General features: G+C 43.5%; 1 protein-coding gene and 1 long non-coding RNA gene across 2 annotated transcripts in view; one reads left to right on the top strand and one right to left on the bottom strand.

Annotated features, from left to right (window-relative positions):
- LOC127008882 (A disintegrin and metalloproteinase with thrombospondin motifs 7-like) overlaps positions 1–17,500 on the top strand; it is a 131,209-nt gene that overhangs the window by 88,499 nt on the left and 25,210 nt on the right. The window contains exons 6-10 of the mRNA XM_050881325.1: positions 1–103; positions 5,149–5,238; positions 5,853–5,974; positions 6,767–6,916; positions 10,423–10,569. The exon at positions 1–103 is cut by the window's left edge and continues 121 nt beyond it. Of these exons, the coding sequence (XP_050737282.1) occupies positions 1–103; positions 5,149–5,238; positions 5,853–5,974; positions 6,767–6,916; positions 10,423–10,569 (612 nt within the window). The remainder of the gene's footprint in view (positions 104–5,148; positions 5,239–5,852; positions 5,975–6,766; positions 6,917–10,422; positions 10,570–17,500) is intronic.
- The window catches only part of LOC127008884 (uncharacterized), a 115,659-nt gene that overhangs the window by 87,576 nt on the left and 10,583 nt on the right, over positions 1–17,500 (bottom strand). Inside the window, exon 2 of the long non-coding RNA XR_007761402.1 lies at positions 6,684–6,850. This is a non-coding gene — a long non-coding RNA (uncharacterized LOC127008884). The remainder of the gene's footprint in view (positions 1–6,683; positions 6,851–17,500) is intronic.

The raw sequence follows: 17,500 nt of genomic DNA, 5'->3' as shown, positions 1-17,500 counted from the left end.
CAAGGAGAGGAACGTGGAGGTGACGGTGGTTGCGGATAAGAAGATGGTTGACTACTATTCCAACGAGGACCTCACCACTTACATCCTCACGGTGATGAATATGGTGAGTACAAAGCGAGTCTGCATATAAAATAAGGCCCACAAAGAAAAACTAAAAGAGAGAAGGCAAAAGTTAAAAGCTGTGATGAGTGTAACGTTAGTCTGCTTATAAGAACAAGAAACAGAGAATTGAGTAACAAGAGAATGAAGGTTAGTAAAGCCATGGAAAGTGGAAAGCGAGTCTGCATTTAAGATAAGGACCACAAAGAAAATGAATAAGAGAAAAGAAAGATTGAAGGCAAAAGTTAAAAGCTGTGATGTGTGTAAAGTTAGTCTGCTTATAAGAACAAGACACATAAAGAAATAATTGAGTAACAAGAGAATGAAAGTTAGTATTTTTTTATAGCAAAGGAGACAGTTCAAGGGCATAAAAAAAAGAAAACAATAATGAAAAAAAAAAGCCCGCTACTTACTGCTCCTAAAAAGAGTGCTGAGGAGTGGCCGAAAGAGAGGTCAATTTCGGGAGGAGAGGTGTCCTGATACCCTCCTCTTGAAAGTATAGCCATGGAAAGTGGAAAGCGAGTCTGCATATAAATCTTAGAGTATAATAAAGAAAGAATCAAATAGGGAAAATAATGACAAGTAGATAAATAAATAGAATGATAAAGTTAAGCCATTAAGAGATGAAGGGAATAGTTTAGTGAATCTGCATATTACACAAGAGGAAAATTGCAAAGAAAGAATCAAATAAAGAAGAGGATAAAGGTAAGAGTTCAGCCATAGTGAGTGCAAAGCGAGTCTTCATAAAACACAAAGAAAACCAAAAAAATATATATAAAGAAAGATAAGAAAAAATGAAGAAGAGAATAAAGGCATATAACACAAAAAGCCATAAATTATAAGACGCAAAAAAAAAAAAGAAAGAAAACACAGAAGAAAAGAAGAAAAAAGAAAAGAAAAAGCAATGGTTGAGGGCACAAGTTTACATACAGTTTACCCACAAAGCAATTCTACAACACAACACAAAAAGAAAGAAAAAATAAATCACAAACCAAACAAAGTGGAGAAAAATGTAATAGTTAAGCCCAGGAAAGATTATAATTCGTCGAGTATTCATATGCAATGGCCTGAGTAATCATGACTCAGGGCCGAGGTTAAGAGGCGAGGATAATGGTGTTAAAAGCAGGAGTAATTTTTCTCGCATAGTAAAATAGTGAAGCTTTGCAGTAATAATTTTGTGCTTGGATGGATGAGAGGAGGGAGGGGGAATGGGGGAAGGAGAGAGGGGAGGGAAGACGAGAGAGGGGGAAAGAGAGAAGAGGGAAGGAGAGAGGGGAAAGGGGAAAGAGAGGGAAGGAAAGAGGGGGAGAAAGAGTTATGGAAGGAGAAAAGGGTGAGGAGAGAAAAGGGAAAGGAGACAAAGGGGAAAGGAGAGAAAGAGGGAATGGAGAGAGAGGAAGGAGAGAGGGAAGGAGAGAGAAAGGGGAAGCAGGGAAAGGGGGAAAAAGAGAGAGGGGGAAGAAGAGAAAGGGGAAGATGAGAAGGTGGAAAGATGAGTGGGGAGGAGAAGAGATGAGGGGAGAGGCGAGAGGAGGGGGGAGGAGATGAGTAGAGAAGATGAGAGGAGGGAAAGGAGATGATCAAGTCCTGTCTCTCAACCGTGTTCGCGAGCTCAGGAATGCAGGCAAACAAAACAAACATAACATGAGTCATTTGGGCGCATGAGAGGGCTTGTTTGAGTCTCACTTTAGGCGTGGCGAAGGAGAGAGGACAAGACAGAGAGGAATAACCTGCACCCAAGAAACAGAGTTCGAAGAAGAGGAGTAAATACGAGAGGAACGAAAATAAATATACAAATTGATAGGCTATTAGGGATGAGCACACTGCAGCCAAGAAACATAGTGCTCAAGAATAAAAGTAAATAAGAGAATAATAAAAATAAATATGAATTGATAGGCTATTAGAGAGGAACATATTGCATACAAAAAACAAAGCTTCAAGAAAAGTGAATATATACAATAATAATGATAAAAGTAAATATGAATTGATAGAAAGTAAGAAGCCTGAGTAGATGAGACAACAAACAAAATTAGAGACACGTTAACGAAAAAGAAAGATGTTACTAAATGAATAGAGTCCAGCACTTTATAAATGGAATCACCTTCAACATCTACCAACGCAAACGATAAAAAAGAAAAAACATTAAATCCACAAGTAAAAAGTAGCCTAGTCGAGTAAGGAAGAGGAAAACGCTGGTGGAACGAATCAAAAAAAGGTACCTAAACAAATAGAATTAAAACAAAAAGTTACACAAAGCACTCAACATTTCGCTAACACAGTCCCATTCAAAGGCTTCACCCCCCCCCCTCACCTTCATGAAAAGCAGATCTATGGTAACAAGCCCCTCTGACCTCAACATCAATGCAACTATGATACAATCTAACTAATGCAACCTATATTTCGTACCAGAGCTTATAGTGAACTGTGAACGCCCTTTACACACTGCACGTTCCCTTATCGTCTTTGCTAATGGTAGTGACAGGCTGAGGCTACACAGGTTCTCCGTCCAAGGTATTCCTGTAATATCTTTGACCTTGATCTTGGAAGAAAATCTGGCTTGAAGACGCGGACAGCTGATCTTCGTAAGCTGACTAAATACCACGTGACTTCCCTGTCGTGTAGCATTACCATGGACAAGCAAGGCTCCCTCCACACACACACACACACGCACACACACACACACGTGCACGCCCACTTGAGAACACACATCACTTTGTAAACCTCGCAGCAGACACACACACTTTGATGGGTACGGACGAGAGAAAAATGAGCGTTGGCAGCGGTCATGTCAATACACAGCTGCGGGAAAACATTTAGGTACTGACTCACGCCTCTGCTGAGTGCTACACATGTCAGGCTGGTAATTCTGCACCCACTAACGCGTCTTGTATTCCTGCTCATGTGGCGAGTGAATGAGTTGAGGTGCAGGAAAGAATACGGGTAAAAAAGTAAAGATTCCGGTCAGACACTCACAACTTCGGCGGCGGCGCGGGGGGTCTCGGCGAAGGTAAACAAACTCGTCTTCAGGTGTCGCAGGCGGACGCAAGGTGGCGCCAGCAGTGCGGAGAAGCGCGGCGTTTTAATGTTTACTCCTCCCGCTTCCTGTTTTCTGGTTCTCTCTCTCGTGTTTGCTCAAAAGTACAATGATCTCACACGTGGGTACTTTTAGCTCTCGCCTTGTGGGAGATGAACACGTAAAAGAGAGTTGTTACTTGCTGTTTCTATTTTAATCCTTCTCTTCCGCTTGCTCAAAAGTACAATAATATCCCACGTGCGTAATTTTAGCTACTCTTTCCTTGCGGGGGATAAACAGTGAATGATAACACGTAAAACAGAGTTGCTGCTTCCTGTTTCTACTTTAATCCTTATCTTCCGTTTGCTCAAAAGTAAAATGATTTCCCACGTGCGTACTTTTAGCTACTCTTCCTTGCGGGGGATAAACAGTGAATGGTAACACGTAAAAGAGAGTTGATGCTTCCTGTTCCTTTTCCATCCCTCTCTCGTTTGCTCAAGTACACACGCATCGGAAAACTTTTATCTCTTTCCTTGTGAGAGTTAAAGACTGAATGATAACATGAGGAAGAGGGTTGATGCCTTTACTAACAAGCGCCTCTGTAGCATCATTAAGATAAATTAGGGAGCCCATGCTAAAGCTGCGCGTGGCCTTAGTGCACATCTCCGTCAGAATGGTCCTTGAGCCTGTGACGGGAGATAGTACATTACTCCGGGACACAGAACAGCACCATTACACGTACCAACACACGCAGCCCCATTAGGTATCGATGAAGTGGCAGCGTCGAGTGAGCGTTTACATCCTACGGTAAAATCGAGGTGTTACAATAAACGATCCGGCGTGGCTGAGAAGGGAGGGCAAGAGGACAGAGAGGAAGAAACTGCTACCAAGAAACAAAGAGCTCGAAGAAGAGTAAATATGAGAAGAATGAAAATAAATATATAAATTGATAGTCTATTAGGGAGGAGCACACTCCAACCAAGAAACACAGAGATTGAAGAAGAAGAAGAAGAAGAAGAAGAAGAAGAAGAAGAAGAAGAAGAAGAAGAAGAAGAAAAATAAGAAGAAGAAAAAGAAGAAGAAGAAGAAGAAAAAGAAGGAATCCGGTTTGTTCCTCCAATAGTTTTTTTTTTTTTTCAGGGTAACACTAGCAGAGGGGACAAGATAACAGGGTCGTTCTCCTCAGTACTCGTGGGTGTTTATTGGGTTTCCACGTTCCTCCGCGTCTCATCTTGCATGTCTGACCCCTTATCGCTCCTACCTAGCATGTTTACGACGCCTCCGATAATTAAATAGAAGAGATAATGAGGGAAGTACCACATTCAGTAGAGACAACCATAAAAAAAATGCCATAAAAACCTGCTATAAAAAAAAGTGGCGTCATTCAATACAGTTCGGGTGATTTCATGTAAAAAAAATTATAAAACAATTTCTGGCTTCCCGTTATTTTGTTTTGTTTTTTGTTTTTGTTTTTGTTGTTGTTGGAGCGGCATCTAGCAGGCGTTTTAGTTCCTGTATTAGTTTTTTACCCTCGAGCTTCCTCCCCTGCTGTAAAAAAAACAAAAAAAAGCAGACATATGCGCACTTCTCCCTACAGACAAGATGGCGCCACTATAAACACTTGCCTGCGCCATGACGGGCTGGGGCTGACTACCATCCAGGCCTCTCAAGCAAGCCTACTGGCGCTATAGGTTCAGACGTAAAAAAAACAAAAAACAAAAAAAACAGACGGAATCACAGAGCAAAGCAAAAAAGGCGGAGAACTCTAGCCATGAACCTGACGGAAATTTCGATACAGTGATCGTAAGATAAGGGATCGATTTTTTTTTTTACAGATGATAAAGGAGAATGAATGAAATACTTCGATCACACACCAACAAATCATCAACTTCCATTCAAAATCCAACGCCATATCCAATAAAACAACGAAAATATACACAGAATGACCCCCCTCTCGCTCCCATCCCCCAAAAAACTATCCCTTTCGACTAGGATTTTTTTTAAGTGTTTTAAGGGAGCGTTGTTGTCAATTGCAGGTGTCAAGTGTGTACCACGACGCGAGTATCGGCAACGCTGTCAACATCCACGTGGTCAGGATTATGCTGCTGGAGGAGAGTCAGTACGAGGTGGGTCCCGGATTCACACTTTACCCTAACCCTAACCTAACCCAACTCAACCCCAACCTACCCAAACCTAACCTATCCTAACTTAACCCACTCAACCCCAATCTACCCTAGTCTAAACTAATCTTACCTAACCAAACCAAACTCAATCCTAACCTACTCTACCCTAATCCAACAACCCACCTCAACTCTAATCTACCCTAACCAACTCTAATCTTACCTAAACTGAACTAACTCATCCCTAACCTACCCTAACTTAATCTAGCCTTTCCTAAACTGAAAAATCGCATCCGTAACCTACCCTAACCTACACTGACCCTACCTAACCAAACCCAACTCAAATCCTAACCTACTCTAACTATTCTTAAACCGAACTAACTCAACCTTAATCTACTCTAACCTAATCTATCTCTCTTTCCTCTCACTCAACCGATTCCTATCCTAATCTATCCACATCTCTCTCTCCTAACCCTAACTTATCCAAACCTACTCTAACCATTCTTAAACTGAATTAACTCTACCTTAATCTACTTTAACCTAATCTGTCTCTCTTTCCTCATACTCAACCCATTCCTATCCTAATCTAACTACCTCTCTCTCTCTCCTCTCATCGTCAGGCCCTGGATATCAGTCACAACGCGGACGACACCCTCAGGAGCTTCTGTCAGTGGCAGGAGATGATCAACCCGAGCAACGAGACTCACCCACACCACCACGATGTTGCCGTTCTCCTCACCAGGTAGGAATCCATCCCCCCCAACCCACCCACCACCACTACACCCGCACCCTCTAAATACCCACGTACACCCACCTATCACCCTTGCCACTCCACCCAAACCATCACCACGATCATCACTCCCCATGCATCACCGCTCCCACATCCCCCTCCTCTTCCTCATCCTCCTTCTCCCATAATCACCTCCTGTCTCGTAAGCATCTCATATTTACCTGATCTAACCGTGAACGCAAGACAATGTTCCTCTCGTCTTATTCTTGCGTATGACATCACTGTTTCGGATTTTATTATTGAATTGTTGGGTGATATTTGAATTTGGGGTGTCTTTTCCTTTTCTTTTTCTTGTTTTCTTTCTTTTCTTGCATGTGATTTGTGGTTTTGTTTTGGTTTAATGCTGTATTCGATGTGGGTTGTTTTCTATTTTTATTTTGGGATGGTTCTCTATCTGTCTCTCTGTCTCTGTCCCTCTGTTTCTGTCTCTCGTTGTTTCTGTCCCTCTGTGTCTCTGTCTCTTTTTGTCTCTGTCTCTGTCTCTCTTAATGTCAATCAATGTCAACTAATACGACAATCAATCAATTAACACATCAATTAATCAACTAAAGAGGAAACATAGATAGACAAGCAGACAGAAAAATAGTGAAAGAAAAACAAGAAAGCAGAAAATAATAAATTCACATACAAAATAAATAACCAAATCTCATCTCTTCCTCACCTCAACTTGTGTCGCCCGCCGCTGCTGCCCACCTGCGCCGCGCCCCTCCACCACCTCCTCCTCCTCGTCGCCGCCGCTCTCAGGTACAACATCTGCAGCCGTGTGACGGACTGGTGCGCCACGCTCGGAGTCTCCGAGATCGCGGGGATGTGTCAGCCTCAACGCTCCTGCAACGTGAATGAGGACACGGGCTTACAAATCGCCTACACCATCGCCCACGAGCTTGGACATAAGTAAGTGTATAGTGTGTCTGTGTGTGTTGTGGTCTGAGTGTGTCTTCGTGTCATGAGTAAGCCCATACGTGTGTGAAGTGTGCTTTGAGAGTTAAGGTTAAGAGTGTATTTTTGTACCTTTCTTTTTCTCTCACGCTAATTCCTGTAAGTGAGTGTATGGTGTGTGTAGTGTTGTATTGTGAGTGTGTTTTCGTGGCTCCCTTTCCCTTTTACATTTTTGGCGAACAGCGATATACTGGGCAATTTTTTTTTTATCTATATCATTTTTGTTTTTACCCTTGAGCTGTCTCCTTCGCTGTAAAAAAAAAAAAAAAATGAAATTCCAGCTTGTTTTAACACTTTCTCTTGGGTTTTCTTATAGACATGACTTTCTTTATACTGTTCCACCTTGTCTGTTATATTCCATTGTTTCATAATTCTAACAATAATCGAATTCGCTGCCAAATCCTTCCTTGTTCCATTCTTCTTATTGATAACACAAGAATTTCCTATTATCTATCAGTCGACGCCGATCAGTCTATGTCCGTACAAACTTTATCTTTGGTTCTGAGTAGATGGTTTCCTTATCTACGGGAACGTTATCAATGTGTTTGCGTCAGCCAAGGACACACGTGGCTACAGAAGGCCTATACGGACACCATCGCCAATAACCACGTGCTCAGGAAAACTCAGGAAAACTTGAATTGCTGTATTGCCTTCTGAACATTGTTTTTCTCTTTGGTGCTTTTCTTGATACCGATAAAAGTACACTGAGGTTTATCTTTTATATCTTCTAGTTTGGTGTTTTTATTCTTTTGTCATTGTTTTAATTTATACAGTAGTTAACCTACAAGTCCGTCTACAGAACACTGCCAAGGCGTTCTCCTTTATTTCTTTCCTTATCCCTACATATTTCTAACGTACAGGCATGCCAATAACAGATTAACACACAAACATTTCCCTGTTAGAAGAGTATGGATCAATCTCGTTTTTCTATACCCTCAAAAAAGCACAATAAAACATGAAATCAAACCCTCAGTAATACGAATTCAAGTCAACGTTACAACACGCCCACACATGCGGACTCCTCCCTTACTTGGCAACACTGAAGACCATGAAACGGAAACCTCCACGATGATGTCACTTTCCGCAAACAGTACAATGGGCGTAGATTAATAATGGCAGCGTGTACGAATTGAGAGAGTTATGACAGCATGGCGAAGAGAAAGGTCACGGCCATGCGCTGATGGGAAGGGCACTTTACCACAGCGCTCGTGTCCGTCTCCTTAAAGGCCTGTGGTGGGTAATGGGATCTTCGTAAGGGATGTGATGCGATGTTGTAGAATCGACTTCGACTCCTAACCTCCTACACTTCAAGGCTAACTTATATAAAGGAAAACGAGGAGTAGAATGGAATCAATAAAAAAAAGTATAAATAGACATATAGCTGAATAGATGGATAAAAGAAAAGTAGATATAAGTGAAGATAAGTAAAGTAAGATAAGTAAAGGTAAATAAAGCTAGATAAAAGGATACATAGAAATAAATAGACACAGATAAACAGATAGACTGATAGGAAAATAGATAAAAATAGAAGTATACAGACATTAAACAGATAGACAGATAGATAGTTAGAGATAAACAAAAACAAACAGATAGAGACGGGTAGAAAGATAGACAGAGAGATAGACCAACATATTAACGGTTAGGTAGACAGACAGACAGACATTTAAATACTGACATAACAGCAACAATAACAAATAACCCTTCCACTATACATTGCGCCACGAAGATGATGTATTATACGCCATGATTAAGATACACGCATGAAGGACGTTTGTTAGGTCAGCAAATACTGGGCTTAGGAGTGAGTTAATGATGAGTATAGAGGAGGCGAAGGCTTGTTATGGCAGCGTCCCCGATATGTCAACTAACTCACTCATTCACCCCTGACTCACCCAACCCCCCTTTTTTGCTTCTTCCCCTCCTCCTCCTCCTCCCTGCTCCTCTTTCTCTTCTTCTTCTTCCCTCTTCCTCCCCTTTCTCTACTTCCCCACCGCCTCTCTCCATGTGATCTCTCTTCCTCTTCGTCCTCCTTCTCCTCCTCCTTCTCCTCCTCCTCCTTCTTCTCTTCCTCCCTCGACTCCCCACAGCCATCAACGAAAGTCTTTCTCTCTCCCCCTTCTACTCCTCCTCCTCCTCCTCCTCCTCCTCCTCCTCTTTCTCTACCTCCTTACCGCCACCTCCTTTTGATCTCTCCTCCTCTTCCACCGCCTCCTTCTTCTTTTCCTCCTCCTCCTCTCCTTCCTCTTCTTCTTTTTCTTCCTCCCTCAACAAAACACAGCCGTCAACGAAACACTACCTTCCCCTTCTACTCTTTCTCCTCCTCTTTCTAAGCTTCACCCCCACCCTCTTCAATCTCTCCTCCCCCTCCTCCTCCTCCTCCTCCTCCTCTCCCTCCTCCTCTTCCTCCTCCTCCTCCTCCTCCTCCATCACTCGCAGTCCCACGTCCTCTTACGCCCACAGCTTCATCTCCAGAGTAAACATAACAATGGTATTAGACGTCTCTCTCTCTCTCTCTCTCTCTCTCTCTCTCTCTCTCTCTCTCTCTCGTTTGTTCGTATTTTTCTGTTATTTTTCTGTTATTGTACATGTTTTCTATAGTTTTCATTCTATATATCACTTTCCTTTCCTTTCTTTACTTTTCACAACACTTTCTCACTCTCTCTCAGTCCTTTCACAACTTTTCACTACTGAGACTTTATATTTTTCTCATTCTCTAGTTTACTCAACCCTTTTTTTTATAACACTCTCTTACTCTCTTTTAATCTTATAATATCTTTCTATAACTCTGACTTCCTTTATCTCTCCCTCTCTGGCTAACTCCATATGTCTAACCTTTTCCATGACTTTCTCCTTTTTCTTCTTTTCAGTTTCGGCATAAACCACCCGAAATTGACCTCTCTTTTGGCTACTCTTTACTTTTGTCTTTTATGGGAGCGGCGAGTAGAGGGCTTTCTTTTTTTTTCACTCTTTTTATTGCCCTTGAGCCGCTTTCTTTGATGTAAAAAAAATATCGACCCTCATTCACTGACCTGTATTTCCAACCTTTCGTAACTTTTTTTTTCCTTTTTTCTCCCTCTCACCTTCATAACCCTCTAAGTTACTTGTAATCTCACCACAACTTATTCCTAACTCTGACCTCCTTTCTCTCTTCCTCTCTGTGACTCTAACTTGTCATAACCTCTCTTCCTTTTTTTTTTTTTGCTCCCTCTCACCTTCATAACCCTCTAAGTTACTTGTAATCTCACCACAACTTATTCCTAACTCTGACCCCCTTTCTCTCTTCCTCTCTGTGACTGTTACTTGTCATAACCTCTTTTTCTTTTTTTGTCCCTTTCAGCTTCATATCGCTCTAAGTTACTTGTAATCTCACCACAACTTATTCCTAACTCTGACCTCCTTTCTCTCTTCCTCTCTGTGACTCTAACTTGTCATAACCTCTCTTTCTTTTTTCTCCCTCTCAGCTTTGGCATGAACCACGACGGGCCACAGAACGGGTGCGAGATTCAGTACGGTACCTCCCAGCACGTGATGTCCCCGCACCTCACCAACGACGCAGTGCCCATCACTTGGTCCAACTGCAGCCGACAGGAGATCACGCACTTCCTCGAGTAAGTACGCAATCACCGCAGGGCTCATGGAAGGCTTGTTGGTCCGTATTTTTAATTAAACGTATCGGGCTTCCATTATGACTATTTTCCAAGGCCACTGAGAAGATTGACTGGGCTTTCTTGGGTGATTTTACCAGTTCAAAGTGCAGAAGTCGAGTAAAACTATCACTAGGATCACAAGAGTTCATTAGAATCCCAGCAACTTCCACGAGAATCTTATCAAAAAGGCGTATACTGGGACGGGGCTTGCGGGACGCCTAGCTCAGTACGCCGCCTTACGTGACCTCGTGCAATATTATCTTTCGTCTCTAAGTAGATGTGTTAGTGCTTATTAACTAATGTGTCTTGGTCGCTTGGCTTGTTGTGAGGTGTTGGGAGTGGCTAGTGTATGTGGGGGTGGGACGGGTGAGGAGGGGGGACTGTGTGTGTGTGTGTGTGTGTGTGTGTGTGTGTGTGTGTGTGTGTGTGTGTGTGTGTAAGAAGACTCGGAAGGGATGGATTGGAACAGATGCAGTCCTTAAGCGGGGCCGAAGATCAACTGGCGGGTGTCTGCACGTGACCCCCAGATAAGTGACCTCTCCAGTTACAGCCTCGACCTTCAGGAGTGTGAGCTCAGGCGCTAAACACGGTGTTTGCGACCCGGGCCTGGCAGGTGCTCCATCTTGCGACGCCGCCTCCTACTGCGCCCGCACACACACACACACACACACACATACACATACACAGACTCTAACCTCTCCTCCCCCCACACACTCGTCTACACTTTCCAATACTTTCCTTATACTTTCCTATACTTTCCCATACACTTGCCTATACTTTCCAATACTTTCCTTATACTTTCCTATACACTCGTCTATACTTATTTTTATAGGAGCAATAATTAACGTTTTTGTTGTTGTTGTTGTTGTTGTCATTTATATTTGCCCTTGAGCTGCTTGCTTTCTTTGCTGTAAAACACACACACACACACACACACACACACACACACACACACACACACACACACACACACACACACACACACACACACACACACACACACACACACACACACACGCACAGTCATCCCCCTACCCCCCCACAAAATCAGTCACCCTCCCCCCTCATACCAACATACGACCTCTGAGGCGAACGTATGTAAATAATTAGTGAAAATGAAGTAATTATGACTGAAGTACGCAAATCAAAGGTGCTTGTTGCGTTTGTTGCTAAAAGAGAATAAAAGGCGAGGCAGCGCAGCGGCGGCGTCCAGATGGCTGCCTACGACACCCTCCCTCAAGGTCGTGTGTGGAGGAGATAAGTGAGAGGGAGAGGGAGAGAGAGGGAGGGAGAGGGAGGGAGGGAGGGAAAAAAAGAATCCTAGTCAGGGTCTCAACTGTTCCTGACATGACTTAGAACGAGCTTGTTATATCCACACACACACACACACACACACACACACACACACACACACACACACACACTTGCCTCGGAGGTGTGAATGAATGCGTTGCGATAGATGGTTATGGACTCCCAGGTAACTACAGGTGTGAATGGGAAGAGGAGGAGGGGGAGGAGGAGAAGGAGGAGGAGGAGGAGGAGGAAGAGGAGGAACGAAGGACGGAGAGGCTGACACAAGGAAAAAGAAGGAATTGGAGGTTTGAGGAAGAAAAGACGAAGACAAAAGAATTAATGACTGTTTAGAGAGAGAGAGAGAGAGAGAGAGAGAGAGAGAGAGAGAGAGAGAGAGAGAGAGAGAGAGAGAGAGAGAGAGAGAGAGAGAGAGAGAGAGAGAGACCATGATAACTTTAAAGCCAAAAAAACTCATCATCATAATTGCCATCATCATTATTCTGTCTGTCTCACGATATGTGTGTGTGTGTGTGTTTGCTTATGTTAATCATCCTCCTGTCTTCTTTCTTCTTCCTACGCTTCTTCCTTCCCTCTTCCATCCTCAGAGTACAAAGGGTAAAGGGTGCGTGACGAGGGAACTCTGGTAGGAGGAGGAGGAGGAGGAGGAGGACAATGAACAGGAATTTATCATCCGCTCCATCAATTCACATTTTCCACATCAATTCAGTGACCCCCGGTAATGACTTCAATCTTATAAAATTACAATCATAGTGAGAACATTATAAGTAACAAGGAACACAATAACATAAGATAAAGTAAAGAAACAAACAGATAACAGCAAGAAAAGTAGAGCGAAGCGATATTTAGCATTGGAATCCATAGTAAGGGCATTCAGCCCAATCTTTCTGCGTGATACAACATAATATGATCCTCCTTTCTACTAAAAATCAAGTAAATTCCAACCCACTATACACTTAATTCCTCTCCTCACCTTGAAAACCCACACACGCAACCACGAACTCCTTACCCCAACCATTTACACGAAACAACTAACACCACAAGTACGTGACTGACGGAGATCACGGAAAAGGAACTCTTGCGCGGCCTCATGAGCGCAAGCCTGACGCAGACGCTGAAACTCCGATCACCGAGAAAAAGAAAACGGGGTCGAAGTCTTGAGAGCTTGCCTGAGAGTTTCCGCGGCGCTGACAACACACGGCGCTTGTCCTAAGAAGTTTTATCAGTGCGTGTTTGTGTAAAGGCGATGCGGGAGAGGCCGGTTTGAGGTGGTGTGGGACTGGGCCAAGGCTTCTAGAGGACTGGGCGTTGGTTAGGGTGACTGAGTGGTGTAGAGAAAGAGGCATTGAGTAGGATGAGATGAGGCGGTGGATGGGGCTTAGAGGTGAACGTGGGCATGGGTGAGAAGGGGAAGGGAGGAGGATGTTGCATGTGGAGGGAAAGGTAAGAACGAAAGGAAAGGAAGAAGTGGAGAGTGAATGAAGGGACGATTAAGGATAGGAGAGAATGGGGGTAATAGATAGAAAAATAAGAGATAACTGCAAAAATGAATGATAGAGGATAGAGGTCCGTATTAGAGAAAAAGGGGATGTAAGACAGTAAGTGGGGAAATATGGGAAGAATGAGAAGAAAGTAAGGGAAAAGGAGAGACTAAAGAGGATAATCTAGAAAGGATGGAAGACAGAAAAACGACATAGGGGAAAGCTGGAAGGATTAAAGAAAAACAATGCAAGATAACATAGAAGGAAAAGGAAGAAGAGAAGGAGGAAGAAGGGGGATGCACGAACGAATAGGGAAGAGAAAAGAGGGAGAAGGATGTGAGAAGGGAAACAGGGGGTGAGGAAAAAGGGTGGAGGGGGTGAAAAGATTATGTGGGAAGGGAGAGAAGAATAGGGGGACACAGGAAAGGGGGGGTGGAGGAGGGGGAGCAGGATGTGAGGAAGCAAGGGTGTGGAAAAAGGGCGGAGGGGTGAAAAAGGAATGGAAGGTGGGGGAGGGTCGAAAGGTGAAAGGAAGAGAGGAAGGAAGGGGTGGAGGGAAGAGTGGAGGGAGAGGTGGAGGGAAGGGGGTGGAGGGCGTGAGCGGGCATGAATCAGGGAGCCAAGACGTGTGGTCGCCGCTACCTGAGGATTCTGCTGACACGACCGAGTGAGCAGGAATGAGCAGGAGGAGGAGGAGGAGGAGGAGGCATAGAAGGAAGAGGCACAGGAGAAAGAGAAGTAGGGAGAGGAGGAGAAAGAGAGATGGATGAACGATAGAAGAGGAGGAAAAACGGAAGAAGGATGCAAGAAGGGAAGAGGAAGAGGAGGAGGAGGAGGAGGAGGAGGAGGAGGAGGAGGAGGAGGAGGAGGAGGAGAAGGAAGAAGAGGAGGAGGAGGAGGAGGAGGAGTAGGCGATCTTACAGCATGGAGACTTCACTCATCGGCGCTATCAACAGACACAGAAAGATCACGAGGGCTGCCTGTATAACTCTCTCTCTCTCTCTCTCTCTCACGCCCCAAACGACGTAGTTACACGCCATAAACCTCTTCGCCACACGGGAACATTAAGTCGTAACAATCGTACTTAAGGTGAGGACGAGGAGCTTCTTCTTCTTGTCCTACCCTCGTCCTCGTCCTCCTCCTCCTCCTCCTCCTCTTCCTCTTCATAAGAACATAAGAACGTAGGAGTCTGCAAGAGGCCGGTAAACCTGTACAAGGCAGCTCTTTAGAACCTAAGCTCCCGTGAATCTAACCCCACCTGATATCACTGTCCATGAATTTATCTAATCTATTTTTTAATGAGGCAATTGTATTAGCACTCACCACATGACTGCTCAGCCTCTTCCACTCATCCACCACTCTGTTACTAAACCAATTTTTGCCTGTCCCTGTTGAATCTGAATTTATCCAGTTTAAACTCCACCTGTGTCGCTTTTACTACGCCACAGGTCATCCCCGGGGTTCTTTATCTCTCTCTCCTCCTCCTCCTCCTCCTCCTCCTCCTCCTCCTCCTCCTCCTCCTCCTCCTTATTCTTCGCCTTCATCTTCCGCCAACACCCCACACATTCACACACTCACATACACGCCTCCTCCTCCTCCTCCTCCTCCTCCTTATTCTTCGCCTTCATCTTCCGCCAACACCCCACACATTCACACACTCACATACACACCTCCTCCTCCTCCTCCTCCTCTTCTCTCCTCATCTCAAGGTCGCCCTCCTCCTCTTCCTCCTTCCCCGTCCCCTCTCCCCTCCCGAGGTTAGCTTTCCCCCGAGGGCGTTAACCTTGTAATTTATGACCGCCAATGTGGTTGATTACATTCTCTTTTTCATTCTTAAGTCGCGGTCCTTTTACGCTGTTATTATTTTTTTTGTCATTACGTTTTTTTTTTTTTTTTTTACTGCGCCGGTGGTCAAATTTATGGTTTCCTTTTGCCTTTTTTCTTCTTTTATTTTCGAAGGTTAATTATTTTTTTTTCGGTGGCTTTATCATGTTTTTTGACACTCAATATTCAGATTCTCCTCCTAAAGCTTATTTCAGGTCATTATTTTCTAGAAGAGTGGTGTTCTTTTTTTTTTTTTTTTTTTTCTTCTACGCGGTCAAATTTATAGTTTCCTTTTGTTTTTAAGAGTTGATTATTTTTTTTTTTCAGTGGCTCCATTATATTTTTTGACGTTTCTTTCATCCAGATTCTCCTCCTTCAGTTTATTTCACGTAATCATTTTCTAGTAAAGTGTTTAACATCCATTTACTTCTATCCATTCGTACATCTTTAGTTCAAGGCCGTTCATCATTTTATTTTATTTATCTATTTATTTTTTACAACAAAGGAGACAGCTCAAGGGCAACAAAAAGTGCAGAAAAAGTGCCCGCTACTCACCGCTCCCAGACTGCCACTTATGTCTGTTTTCAGCCTTCCATTTAGCTTATCACAGACTATTCCTTTACTTTCTTCCATGCCCTTTCGTAATTAAATGACTAACCCACTCATCTACTTCCTTCAGAATCTTCCTCAGCCTATGTCTCTTCCAAATTCACTTAGGGCTAGTTCCACAGTCCAGTACCCCACGTTCGTAAACTCCCAAACCAAACACAAAATACTACGAAATTCCTTGTATTGTGTTTGTTTCAAGTCTTCCATTTAGCTTATCACAGACCATTCCTTTATTTTCTTCCAGGCCCTTTCTTAATTCACTGACTAACACACTCATCTACTTCCAAAACCCTCCCTAGCGTATGTCTTCCAAATTCACGTAGGGCCAGTTTCACAGTCCCATACCACACGTTCGTAAGCTCCCAAACCAAACACAAAGTACTACGAGAATTCCTTGCATTGTGTTTGGGATTGATATAAAAAGGGTGAAATTTAATCATATCACACAGGAAGTCTCTTTAGTATTTGATATTGAGAAAATGGGAAGAAAGCGTGATTATTGTGGAGCACATAGTTTGGGTTGGGCGCACACGTTCGTAAGCTCCCAAAACAAACACAAAACACTACGAAGTTCATTGTATTGTGTTTGGGATTGATATAAAAAGGATGAAATTTTATCACACCACACAGGAAGACTTTTTAGTATCTGATAATGAGGAGAAAAACCGGATTATTGTGGAGAAAACAGAGACAGCGAGAAAAGTGGGAGAAAAGAAGGTATTGGAGAAAGAGGAGGAGGTAGCGGAAGAAAGACGAAAACGAAGAGGAAGAGCAGAAGGGGGAAGAGGAAGAGGGGGAGGTGGAGGAGATTGCGAAGAAAGACAAAGGGGAGAATGATTGATTGATAGTTTATTGTTGCAAGTAAACAACAAAGGAGAAAGGAGGAACATGCCATCCCAACCCTCGGGCAATACAGAGTGTGATTATACAACTAAGGATACACGTGGAAGCAGCTAACCTAACCTAACCTAACCTAACCTAACCTAACCTAACCTAACTTATGTATGTATGAATATAGTTTGGGTTGGACGCTAACAATGGCTGCGTTGGACTGTCGAACTGACCCTTACCCACTTAGCCCGAAGCCTTACCACTATCACAGACGGCCTCACGCAAGAAACCTGTGCCGCTGTTACAAAAGAAGGAACTCGAAGAAAAACTTGCTGTTAACGCCGCCGCCAGAGCTTCCGGGGGGCGGGGGAAGTAGTGAGGAGTGGGTGAGAGGAGTGAGGGGGGGCACTGAGACTCAAGGTTACTACTCGTTATTATGAAGGGGAGGGGGAGGGGGGTGAGGAGGGGATGGAGAGGGGTAGGAAGGGTTGAGAGTAAAGCCTTTGTCACCCTTCATTTCGGTCCTTTAAAAAAATAAGTAAACAAAGAAAACGAATAAAAATGGAAAGTAATAATATTAAAGGGAATAATTGATGTACTTTTAGATATAACGTCGGTTTTGGTTGTCTGTTTACCTCTCCATCTTTCTCTCTCAGTCTGTCTCTGCCTGTCAATTAGTCTCTGTCCATCTGTGTCTATCTGTTAACTTGTCTCCCTGTCTGTCTGTCTTCATCTGTCAATTAGTTTCATCTCTGTCTGTCTCTTTCTTTACGTCAATCAGCCTCTGTGTCCGTCTATTTTCCTGTCCCTTAACAAGCCTCTCCATCTATGTATCA

This window comes from Eriocheir sinensis, chromosome 39 (assembly GCF_024679095.1).
Source record: "Eriocheir sinensis breed Jianghai 21 chromosome 39, ASM2467909v1, whole genome shotgun sequence".
Lineage (NCBI taxonomy): Eukaryota > Metazoa > Arthropoda > Malacostraca > Decapoda > Varunidae > Eriocheir > Eriocheir sinensis.
The sequence above is the reverse complement of the archived record's forward strand: the minus strand, read 5'-3'. Positions and strand labels throughout refer to the sequence as shown.